The 13,242-nt window shown below is 35.9% G+C and overlaps 1 protein-coding gene and 1 long non-coding RNA gene across 7 annotated transcripts in view; one reads left to right on the forward strand and one right to left on the reverse strand.

Moving 5' to 3' along the window:
• The window catches only part of VIPR2 (vasoactive intestinal peptide receptor 2), an 82,174-nt gene that overhangs the window by 19,400 nt on the left and 49,532 nt on the right, over positions 1-13,242 (reverse strand). For all 5 annotated transcript variants that reach the window (XM_064387072.1, XM_064387131.1, XM_064387188.1 and 2 more), the window contains 2 exons: positions 11,102-11,209; positions 7,376-7,473 (listed from right to left, as the gene is read on the reverse strand). In XM_064387072.1, the coding sequence (XP_064243142.1) occupies positions 7,376-7,473; positions 11,102-11,209 (206 nt within the window). The remainder of the gene's footprint in view (positions 1-7,375; positions 7,474-11,101; positions 11,210-13,242) is intronic.
• The window catches only part of LOC135279928 (uncharacterized), a 33,259-nt gene continuing 23,603 nt past the window's right edge, over positions 3,587-13,242 (forward strand). For both annotated transcript variants that reach the window (XR_010347098.1, XR_010347087.1), the window contains exon 1: positions 3,587-3,871. This is a non-coding gene — a long non-coding RNA (uncharacterized LOC135279928). The remainder of the gene's footprint in view (positions 3,872-13,242) is intronic.

The following is a 13,242-nucleotide window of genomic DNA, read 5'->3' on the forward strand; positions in this document are numbered from 1 at the left end:
CCTTAATACTGACCATGGTAATTTTACTCAAGCTAAGCATGAGAAAATAAGACATAATTACACAGTTGAAATTATTTTATCATATGATAATTATTGCTCTTCCACACTTGAAATGGTACAAGAGAACATCTTTCCCTTTTCCTCCAACATTTTAGTGGTTTAGTTTTATAATGGAGAGAAATCTTAGATGCTACACATTTTTCTATGATCAAAAAATTAACCCTGCTTCTCAAACTGTTGCAAAGGTAAGTAAACACTAACCCACCCATTTTTACTCCATTACATCAAAAATTACAAACATTCAAATTCATGTGTTTTGATTTTCCAAAAAAATTTATATTATTAGAATGCTTTAGATTATTAGCATGAAGCACTTTATCAGACTCAGCACCAAGGATGATGCAATCATACTGCTCCTTACATTTCCTGTATGAACATAAGAGATGTGCCTTAATTTGCCTGTAAGACTTCTATAACTCCTAGTGACTCCACAAAAAAAAAAAAAAAAACAAACCAAAAAAACCAACCAAACAAACAAAAAAAACCACAAAAAACCCAAACCAAACCAAACAAACAAAAAAAACCAAACAAACAAAAAAAAAACGCCAAAAAACAAAGGTGTTCTCAAATTATATGTCAGTTAAACACACAAACTTCATAAAGACAAAGATTTAAATTCCCCATTGTGCTGTGGCAATTGAAAACCAGGAAATTCATTAGACTAATATTGACTTAGTCACAGCTATTAAATATTTGTCACTCATCTCTATTTTAGCTAATAGCCTTTAGAAACAAACTCTTTGTATTTTATTGGTGCAAAACAAACAGGCAAAGCAATGCCAAATCTGATAGCACAAAAACCAGTGACTTTTGTATAAATGGGATGTCATGTTTATCTCTTACTGCTCTGTGTGAACAGTAATTAGCCATGTCTCAAGTAACACTTAACTTCAACCTCTAAACTTAAATATAAATGTGCAAGATTGTCAGGAATAAAATGACTGCAACAAAGGTATGGATTGACCAAAAGAGAATTTCAGAAATGATATATTCAAATATTTTAACACAGAGAAATATTATAACCTCCACAGATTTTATAGCTCTTTTCAAAGGAAAACTTGATTCAAGTCATACACATGAAATTGAAATCCCATTATGAAATTGAAAAGACATGAACTTTTCTGCAGGTCTAACAAAATCAGAACATCATCATAACAGCTGGCCTCTGCAAAATAATCACATGATTATTTAAACAATGATGACTCCAAAACTGGAATCCAATTACTTATTTTTAAACTTCTGAGGAAAATATTAAAATTACAACCACTAAACCAAAGCCATTAGGTGGTTAGGCACAGAAAAAATCAGTGGCTTATGATTTTCAGAAAAAAATAATGGAAATGGTTACAGGAAGTGTACATGTTTTCCAAAGAGCTAATCCTAAACTATTTCCTCTTTTTTGTGGCTACTTAATGTTAATAGGTTTTTAAAGGACATAAACCTCTACATATAAAATGAAATTGGATTAGTACAAGTTTGCCTAATTTGTCTTAACTTCAATACATTTTTTGAAAGTCTATTTTTAGCCACACTTGTATTTTGTTTTCTTAGAAAAGCCACCTGTTTCTGCTAATGTTTCCTTTAAATTTAGTTTATTGTTATTTTTACCAAGTTCAGGAGACAGAATTCTTCTGCTTATTTACAGAATAGCACAGAAGAGCAGAGACACTTCCTAGGCAAGGCTGAGAGTCGCCCGGCAGATCTCCCAACCTCAGCCTTGGCTTGGAAGGACCTCTAGGGGTGAGAAGGTACTCAGTGCTGAAGGAGAAACTGGAGAAAGTTAAGGGCTTGATTCTTTGTCCAAAGGTTTGCTGTTGACCAGAAATCACCCTTAATATAAAAGAAAAGCCCTCAACTTTTTATTAATTTCATTCAGAAATATAATTTATCATTGCTAAGGAATATATGACCATTATCATCCCAACTGATTCTTCATTTTGTTTATTCCCTGGGCTAATATAATCCTGTAATACTGCACCTAGGAGCTTCCTCTTTACAGATGTAATTACTTAAAACTGTGCTAAAATTTGTGATCTTAAATTTTCATGATTCATGTGTCAATATTTGAATATTTCATAATATTTGAATATTCATACTCAGAGAACGCATCAGAAAATCTTAAACTGTATAATGTAAAATAAGAACTGGGCCTAGCAAATGAGTTCAGTGCCTTAGAAACACTGAAATGAGCAAATGAAAATAGAAATGGAGTAAGGAACCCTAGTTCTTTGCTTCTGCAAAATTGACTTCAACAAGGCAGTAACCATTTTTAAAATCTTGTACCTATACAAGAATAAATATAAACTGAGATAAAGACATGGATTACATGTTGTGGAAAATTTAATTTTGTCTTATAGGACACTTCTACACATTTTAGAATTATGTATGTAGAAAAGAATAGAATTCACTACAAGACATGCAATAAAATTGGTATTCCTCATGGTATTTAATGATCTTTATAGAAGTAATTAATAATATCCTTTTTCTGACATTTTCCCTTCAATTCACTTTGAGCTTAAACACCACCCAGAAAAAAGATGAGATCTGCAGTGCCAGAAGTATCTCCTATAGTAATAGTGGCATCATTAATTTTAATTATGCCAGTCAGAATGTCTTATTCAAGGTTCCCTAACCGTAGTGGGAGAGATGACAATTTTGTAAATGCACCATACAGGAAAATGTAAATTCCACATCTTCCTGTGTAAACATGTATCAGCAAATGTATCTGTGAATGTGAACACTCATGGACTGGAATTTAGCAGATTATTAACATTCTGCAATTAGAGCAAATTCCCTCTTTGCTCTACAAGAGGGAGAATATCAGCTAATATTCAGTCCTAGTCCTCACTTGAACTCAATGGAAAATTTTTGCACTTATTTTAAGGAATACTGGTCTCTTAATCACACCTCATGGAAAAATATTAATGAAAAATACAGCACAACATAAATAAATTTAGCATGACTTACAGACACAAGGAAACACATTGGTAGATGTCTGCCTTGTGGTAGATTTTGGTGAGAGGCAAAGATTCAATTTAGACTCACTGCAAACAGCGCATTATTCCAGAGCAGTGATGCACCCCACAGCCAGCAGCAATGCATCTGCTTTCTCAAGGCCCTGCTCGTGCCCCTGCCTGCCCTGCCTCAGCTGCCCTCGTCTGGGAAGGTATTTCTGCTGCTCACCCAGGGTGATGACAGCACTCCAGGAACTGAGAAAATGGGGATGCTTCTTCCTTGGATGATTGTGGGGACCAGAGAACCGGCCTAGGAAAAGTTTGCTGTGCTGCCCTGGAGAGCCAGGCCCCTGAACCACAGCCTTTGGTTAGGCTGAGCAGAAAGCTCACCCAGCCCCAGAGGCCTTCACGGTCATATGTTGATTTCCCCCACCCCACTGGCCCTTCCCCTTTGCTCCACTCGCGCATCTGTACTCTATTGGTTCCCAAGTTTTGTCCCACCCCTCATTTTTCCCATATAAACCCCTTTCTTCCCGGGCTCCTTGCACTTTTTGGCCTTGGTTCTGTGGGTGGAGGGTTCTGCTCTTAGTGGAGGCTATTACTCTGTGCAAAGCCAGACAAGGCTCCTGTCTTTCTCTGTGTCACCCAGAAGAAGCTGAAGCAGAACATCGCTCCCTGGGCTGAGAGGAGGATGTGCCTGTGCCCCTGATCCCTCCTTAGGACACTTCCTTAGGAAGGTCACAGCACACTTACCACCAGACCATCACAGCAGATGACACTTCTACTACAGGCACAAACTGCACAGTATCAGCACATTTAACAGCCCAGAGGATCTTTTTCTCCATGAATTTCTCTTGGTATGACACTACACATTCAAATCACACAGCCTGAAACTTTTATATAGTGGAGCTTTTGTTTGATCTAACAAGGCCTGGGTCTAAGATCAGACAAAGCTGTATTAACTGATTCAGTCATTGTTTTAAATAAAGTGGACACATTTCAGTGCTTTATATTCACCAGACATCTTCCTGTATATTAATAATGCTGACACAGAGTTTAATACCTTCTGACAACAGCAAGGACATGTCTCCAGCTTGTTCAGTCTAGGTAGAAGATGTCAAAGTATGTCAAGGAAAGACTACAGTGAGGATTGTGTTTGGTTAACACACCTTGATGTGTGTTTCTAGCATGGTCAAATCAAGCTGGATTTTTTTTTTTGCTGTTCGCATGTTGTACTGCCATGAACTCCACAGAAATATAAAATGGGGGAAAAAAGATACTTACCTGAATACCTAAGATGAACCTAAAACTTGATCTTCAAGGTTAGCAGTAACTAGTTTGCTTACAGAAAAATGTCTGGAAGCATATAATAAAGGTTTAGATTTACACTTTGATGCCATAACAACATACAAATATTTTGTTCAGATATTGTCATTGTTGCCTTTAACCCCAGCAGCAACAAAACACCCCACTCCCCTCCCTCCTCCTGCCATGGGGTGGGGAGGAGAACTGGGAAGAAGGGAAAACCTGGGTTGGGATAAGACAGGTGATACCCAATTCCATTGCTCAGCAGCCCCTGACTGATGCCCAGTCCATCCCTGAGCAGCAGCTGACAGCTCCCAGTCAACTCCTCCTGGTTTATATACTGGAGATGACATTCTGTGGTGGGGAATGTCCCTCTGGCCAGGTGGGGTCAGCTGTGCTGGCCGTGCTCCCTCCCAGCTCCCTGTGCACCTGCTCTCTGGCAGAGCCTGGGAAGCTGAGAAGTCCTTGACTTAGGCTAAGCACTACTTAGCAACAGCAAAACACCAGTATAATCAAATTATACCAAATAATCAACATTATTCTCACACCAAAATCAAAACACAGCCCTGTACCAGCTACTAAGAAGAAAATTAACTCTTTTCCAGCTGAAAAACTGGATAGTCATATTTACCAAACTTATCCCCCCAAAATAATGGCAAGAGTAGTAAAGAGCATTAAGATCTAACACAGAATAAACCAAGGGCACTTACAATTAATTTCAAAATGTTAAGAAAATATTTTCTTTTTATAAAACCTACTAATATATCATTAAAATGAAATAAAATTGGAACATTTTAATTTGAACATTAAATCAATAGAAACTGTGGAAGCATGCAAGATCTTTCAGTAAGGAAATAAGAGGTGACATGTTTATGCTATTTTTAATAAGCTTCCTCATTTCAGTGCATTTTTAAGCATAGCAGCTTGGTACCTGTTAACAAATTATTCGGTATTTGCTCACAGATAATTTAAACCTTCTTTACAATTTTCAAAGCTACCCAAAATAAATGCATATTTGCAGAGAGATATATGCCTCTGTGTGTGCATTTACACATACAATATGTAAAATATGTACAGAAATAAACCCCCTTTAGATTAAAGATAAAAGAATGTGTCTTAAAATACAGAAAAATCCCAAAGGAATAAATACTTTGTTGGATCTATAGTAGAAATTCATTCAGCAGTGAAGATGTGGGCACCAAACTTCCACCAAAGACAATTTCTACTCCTCTAGCATTGTCTTCAAAACAAAATCTAAAAAAGACCACTTAGGACTCACTCTAGGAAAAGTATTCTGCCACCTTCCCTAAAATATTAGTTAATGTAATCTTGAGGACAATCTCATATACTTAATTCCCCATACTGCAGAGCGTATTGTTGTGTGACATTTTTATGCCCAGAACAGTCAGTATCCAAATGTTAGGACTTCATTTTTAGCTCTCAGAGTTGAAATATTAGATTTTAAAAAATCAACAAACTATACTGATTTATGATGAGTACAGGTTTTGGTTTGAGGGGCTACCATTGAGCACCAAGATCTGAATTCAAGAAAACATCTTCTGTGAAAACAAGTAGATGGTGCAGAACCTCAAATGCCTCCTGAAATCTCACTACGACATGATTCTTGCATTTTTCTATTTTCTCTATGATTTATATTGTATGTAGGATATTATATTGATTGTATGTTTGCCAGTAGTTTTCCTGCTTTCCACATCCCTTTCCTGATTTTCACCCTCACACTTTTATTATTTGCTTTTTTTTCAAGGTTTTTTGCAAATGTTGCTGCTATATCCTGTTTCAAGTTGTCTAGGTTAATTCCTGCAAGTATACTCAATTTGCATTTAATTCACCTTCTTCAACTTACTAATGAATATGTCAAACAAGAACTGCTTTTCCATTATACCAGTTCATCTTCTAACTGTTTTTCACTACTTGAAATATTATATTTTGTTAATTTGAATTTTTATGTTTTGACCCATTTTCACACCACGTGGAAATTCCTGGGTTGAGTGACAATGTTTAAAGTGGCTGTTTTAGCAGTAATACATGTGTGTTCCCCAGCTGTCTGATGACACAGATGTTTTAGAATTTGTCTTCAGAGAAGTTGGGAAAACAATATATTCTCTCAATTTTCTCTATTATTGATTTTCAACTACAGTAGTGGTTGGGCTTTTAAATACAGAAAGAAAATGCCAAAACCTTCCTGGCTTAGCTGGAATATCAGTGGATCTCTGCAAGCCAGACAGAACTGATCTGCTATAGCTATTCCACACATACTAAAATCCAGGGAAAAAAAACCAACTGGCCCTCATGAGAGGGCTTAATCCATTTTGGGTAACAAGAGTTTTACTGACACTATGAGCTCATCCTTGTAAACAAACTCTTGATCTGTTAGCCTCAGCAGGAAAACAGACAGAAAATACATAAAACATGATGGTAAAAACCCTTCCCTCAACAAAGAGAGATAGTGTCTGCAAAGTGAACATACTCAGTTTCCCATGCATAGTGCATTTAGGAGACCTCGATAGCTTTCTGGATAATTATTAGCACAATTTCAAGTCCAGTATAAATCTGCCAATAACTCCAATGATCTAAATAAATTCTATTTTACTTATAACTTTAACACATAGCATCAACCAAGCAGTGCATGTAGTATTATCAGATTATAACAGATTATTAGTATTAAGTTGTGAGATAACTTTTAAAAAATATTCTTTTGAAATAACAGACTTCTAGAAATAACACAATGCAAAACATATGGTGCACCAGCTGAGTAGCACTGCAATATTAGATATACAGATGCTTCACTGCAATTACCAACTGTTTATAGCCTTGAGTTTCAAACAGTTACTGAGTTCTACATTCCTGATTTTATCTCATTAGACAACTGCAATCCAAGCGTATTGCAACCAGTGCTATGAAAAGTTACTACAGATTTTTATTAAATCTCATTTTTATTCAGTCTGAGTAAATTGGGATTTATTTAGAAGCAGAATATATCTGATAGCTGTACTGAACACCATCATCTAAATGCATAGAAAATGTATTTTTCCTACCTTATAATCGTCTTCATAGTCATTATATCCACAAGTACTTAAGATGTCAGGAAATATATCCGACCATCCATTACTCGTACAATTTTTGCTAATGTTTCCTGTAAAGCAAAATTAGAGAGTTTAAATCAGAAAGATTCAAAATGCTCTGCATCAATGACTCCTTAAACAATCTAACTGTGTCATTAGCTGGTCACAACCTGCTCTTTTTCCTTTGATTCCCAGGACTCAACCCAGCCATTTCCTTTCATGTGCTTTTCATTCATACTCCTTTGGCTTTTACTCTTGCTTGGAGTTGCCTTTGCACTACAGAAAACCAAAAGTAAACCCAAGACTTTTCCTTCAGTATAGCAGCTATTTCTGTTACACATCTGCAAAAGCCTAAACTGTTCTGCTGTTTTATTCAGAAGGGAGCCATACACTTCATACTCTGTAGTGGGCTATTTGTAGGTAAAGTAATTTGAAAGAAGAGTAATTTCAGTGAGAGGTGTTCTAACCTCCTGTTTAAGGCTTTTGAGAAGCCAATACTGAAGAATCTACTGAAGAATTACAAAACCTCTTAGTCATTAAGGTGATGATTTACTGCTACAGCAAATGTTGGTAAGTTTGGTAATGAAGTTTAAAGGACAAATTATGTCATAGACTGAAGAATGAGGTAAAGATGAATGCTGAATTTCACTCTTTGAATCAATATTGCAACAATGTAGTATAAGGAATGTACAGGACGTGTAGAAGTATGGCTGGAAAGGAATTTTGAAGATTTATTAATTTCAGAAAGTTTCTGTTTGGAGCTGACAGAAAAAGTTGACTCTTTCCGGAGACAAAGTCACACAGATGACATGGGGGCAACCCATGATACTACTTCTTAATCTAATTAAGCTGAATTAATTTTCAGGCAATATGGAACAACTTCAAAGGGGCAAAACAGAAAAGCCTGATATTGTAACTTACTCTTACAGTGCTAATTCGTACCTCACATTTCTTAGAGCAATTTCTATATCTCCGATACTTGAAATCTATAATAATATACTGCCTTGGTTTGGAGTTTACCACTGGTCTATATGACTCAAAGTTTCCAGGTTTTCACCATAGAAAAATAAATTCATATGCCATAGGTCGTGTTGGTCAAGAACAACCAAACTTGTTTATATACACTCCAAACTAAAGCTTTTGTGATCTTTATTTTGTTGATTGGTTACTGGAATTTCTTCTTTGTATAAAGTCTTCAGTGGAAAGTTGTAAATATCCAATAAGTGGCTCACCAGCCAACAACCAAATCTTTCCAGCTAGTAAAAAGGCCTTGACCTAAACCCACAGTCTCCTCAAACAACGGGACCACTTTTGCCATTTGGCATAGAAATGACATTTTTAAAAGAAAATGTAACCTATTTATACACTGTGAAGAGTCTTCCCTTTAACAGTACATCAAGATTCTCTGACCAGGCAGAGCAGAGGAATGTGTTAACAGAACCACAATTGCGTCAAAGCCAGTTTTGCAAGAAAAAACTCAATATACTCAAGACACTGAAGTATTTTCTACTTCAAATACTGCAATACCTTCTAACCTAAAGAGAGTTGGGCAATGTTCTATGGAAGGCAATGTTTATTTCTACACCATCTTTTCATGCAGTTAAGTATTTCAGATGCCAACCTTATTTAAAACCTTTAACTTGATACATACATTTGAATAAAAACTTTACAGAATAGCTTTCTGAGACTAATAATCTTGTAAAACACAGGAAAAAATTATAGGATAATATGGTTGCTTTTGCAGTAAAAACTCTTTTAATCAAAAGTTACTAATATTCAATACAGAATTAATCATGTGGTATGCTTAAACTATAACAGTGCATCACAGAAGAAATTTAGAGCCAGCTCTCCAAAAGTTCTAAAGATGAGAAGAAAACTACTTTTTTAAATTCACAATTTAAATGGAGAAATCCTTTAAGAAACTGATGGTATTTAAAAGCCTACTTGAGGTTTGGAACATTAGCATAAAAATAAGGTAGTCTAGATCATCTTGTAGTAGAATTTTAGCTCCTCTTAAACACTAAAAGCTAAAACATATATCTCACAAATCTGGCTAAATAAAAAGAGTGAAATTTCTTGTTTGAAGGTATTTTCATAATTTTCCACTGTAAGGATGAAGTTAATTTATAATGTGCTGTGTATGAATTAAATAAATTACATATGCCTGAGCATAATCAACTTATGAAAGTACCAAGATGCTTTGTTAGCTCTTAATTGAATCAACCATACAAAATGTTTGTTGTCTTCCTTCTCTGAAATTTTAGAAAGACAAGGTCTAAAAAACACTCTTAATTGAACAGGAACCTCTAAAAATCAACCCTGTTAGTTCTACAAGCAGGAAGCAGACAGGTAGCTAGGAACAAAAGCTGGATCAGGGAAAATTATAGCAAACTATAAAATGAAGAAATATTTCAGTCTTGCTGACACCATGGTGAAGTGAGATAGGGTTGTAATGCAATGTGAAGGTTTCAGACTTAAATATTTATTGCAGTTGTTTTATAGTAAAATTAAAATGTTGTTGTAATATAACTAAAGTTTGTGAAATAAACTCCAGAGAGAGTGTGCATGCTCTAGCTTTTGGCAAATAGACAGAAGCAGTGTGATTTAATTCAGATTTTGAATTTTTGATATTTATTAGTTTGCCTTGTCTCATGACAACACTTTATTATCTTTGTTTGAGTAATTTGAAAACTTTTATAGATTTCACAACATTTAACAACGATTACACATACTTTCCCCTTTACAAATTGTTTAGACTATCCATGATAAACTAATCAAGATTCACCAGTTCCAGGAATGAAAACCTTTGCTCATCTGTAGATTGTTTTGCTTATCTATTTTTTACTGGAACAAGACTTAATCAACAGCTTTGAGTCTAAAGGTATTTTAGTCATACCCCAAATTAGCCTGTAAGTTAAAAGTAATATTGTTAAAGCCCTCCACAGAGAAACCAATCCCCCAAAAAAGAATTACATAACTGTGGTAAGTTTTTCATCTTTCGCCAGCTCTTCATGACAATGGTTTCCCACCTGAGTAATGGGAATAAGATTTTTCCAGCAGAATTTTGAGATACATGTGAAATACTCTTTGTGCATCATTTATTTTCAAAACCCCACTTAAATGCCACAGGGCAAAATATGATGTATTGACAAGATGGTGCAGAAGATGGGAGACTTAAACCCATGAAATGTTTCAGCAGTCTGAGACACTGATGAGCTCTTTTCAAGTTCTATTAAAAAGCAGAATAAAAGGTTTCATAATAACTACGTTAAATTGCAATAGCAGTAATTTTTAGGTATTATCTGTTAATGTGGGCTCTTTATTCTCATGATGGCAAGGCAGAGCTCCCCTCCTGAGACACAGAGGGAACAACCTACATGTGGCCTGATGGCAACTGTTAGAGATGTCAGTCAGGCTCAGCTGCCTTAATAATTAACAAAACAGGTCAAAAAAGAGCAAGCAACGTCAGCAGCTTTGGTGAGTGTCACTGTATCAGAAATATACTTAGTATCTAACTCAAAGAACACCAAACAGAACACAAAGATGATAATTTGGTCTTTTCACGGTGTATCCTGAGCAGCTCTGACAATAATTTTTAATTTACAAAGAAAATTATACCCTCAAATAAACAATTTTTAGCACATTATGTTACAGAATACCAGAGAGAATCCAGTAAGAATACACCTTAAAACAAAATACCTGGTTTTCCAGAAAAAAGGCTGAATACTTTTGGACAAGGGACAGTGACAGTCTCTCCAATCTTCGCAGGACGCCAGCAGGTGATGTTATCCCAAACTCCAACACATCCTGAAACAAAACCAGCAATAAAGCCTTGGAAGCTGGGTTTACCTTATAAAGACCTGGTGAAAGGATTGGACAAAGCAGTTCAAAAAATATTAGATCTTTCAGGAAAGCTGAAAAGATGATATTTTCACAAAAACTTTAAAATAATAAGAGACTAATGATTAACCAGCCAATTTTGAGGTCAGTTAATACACTGTTTGCAAAATGTCTCATTAAAACAATGCCATTGTGATGTGAGGACGCTAAGAAAAAAGTAAGAAAGATTAAAAAGTAACTCCTGGGCATTGATATGGATTATTAAGAATTGCGAAATTTTGAGAATTCCCTAATCATAGTTAGAATGGAGTTTTCTATCAAGCAGATTGAATATTACAAAGAAATATGCAAGTAGGTCATTGGAGTCAGCACCACATATGGTAGGAATGCATTTTCATTGGAGAGTGTTTGGAACAATAGGCATGGACTTACAGAATAATCTCTCAAACTGAAAAAAAAGACATTTGAACAAATAATGCTTCTATGTATTGGTTTCAGGAAGGGCAGAGTGCCTTCATAGATGTATTTTATAGTGACAGTAAATGCTTTTTACAATTTGAAAGTAACTTGCCACAGCTTTGCCCGTGTTCATATGTGTCTCAAAGGCTGTATTTGTGAATGAGTGAAAATCTTCCTATAGCTGCTACAGGCATTTGGCTCAATCATGTCCTGTTTGAAGTGTCTGTTTATAATACATATCTCCTAAGCTAAGCAAACAGCTATGAAAGTTGCTAACACAAGCCTTGCAAGGAAAAAGAAGTAAGCAAATGTTACTCATATTATCACAGTTCAATTTATTTTAAAAAAAAGAAATCGTGCAAAATTCTGGGCCTTTATGTCTTCAGATAAGGCAATTAAAAATTTTAGTTTGTAATTAATGTTAAAGACAGAAATCAAACTATTATCCCACTGATGTTATCTCCATAATATTATTAGCAGTATAAGGGACAGTTTGTTCCTTTCAGTAGAGAACATAAAACTTGGATTGGGAACTGCTCACAGCCATATTATTCTTCAGAATATTTATAGTATTAGCAATTCATTATTAATTTATTTTGTGCTAGTGAGATCATGCCCAAAATCAAGCCACATGAGTTAAATGAAACTTGAAAAGGAATATTTAGAAGTTCTATATTTGTATAAAAACTTTTTAGTGCAGTTAAACTGAGACAGCTTGTGTTGACTTAAAATATGCAGCATCCTGCTTTCAAAGTTTAAGTTACTTTCAAAGCACACGTAAACTAGGGAACCAAAGAATGTGTAACAGGACCAGCAGCTGGATTTGTCCCAGGGTTATGTCCTAGCTGCAGCATGAAGGAAAGCCAGAGGCACAGTGTTCCCATGGGCCTTGCTTTCCTTTGGAAACATCCACCCAAGTGTGATAGCTGTGAGGGAGCCTTGTGGCACAAGAACAAGGTCTGGAGATGATAAATGAAGATGAGAGGAGGATTGTGGGGGAAATTCTGCATTTGATCACCAATTCCACAGGGTCCTCTTTATGCAGTTTCCCAAGGAAGTGCAATTCTCCAGAGGATTCACTTGCTTATGGGGATTGGGTCTTTCTTCACTCCTCTTGGGATTGTACAGTTCTAAATGCAGCATCTGTTCTATATTCAGAAAGATTATGCCAAAAATAAGGGATTACTAAAGGGAACACTTGACAAAGTTTATCTCTATGAGTAGATAACGTAATGACTTATCCTCCACTGCCCTGTGTGCTGCATCAGCCTCTCTTGGCATTACCAACAGTATCCCTGAGAGATCTCTGCTGGTGGCTTGGCCATCTGTACACAATTTCAGAGGTTTACACTGAGCTGGTCACCTTCAGAGCCTTTGAAATGGAATTTCAACATGCTTATGTCCTTCCTGAGCTGCAGTTCTGGGTCAAAATCAAGTCCAAATCTCTATGATGCAGCACCAGAGCTTACGCAAAGTAAAAGAATGTTTACCTGAACCAATTCAGGTCATGCTTCCTCCCCAGTTGATTTTAAGCCAAAACC

Source organism: Passer domesticus, chromosome 1 (genome assembly GCF_036417665.1).
Source record: "Passer domesticus isolate bPasDom1 chromosome 1, bPasDom1.hap1, whole genome shotgun sequence".
NCBI lineage: Eukaryota > Metazoa > Chordata > Aves > Passeriformes > Passeridae > Passer > Passer domesticus.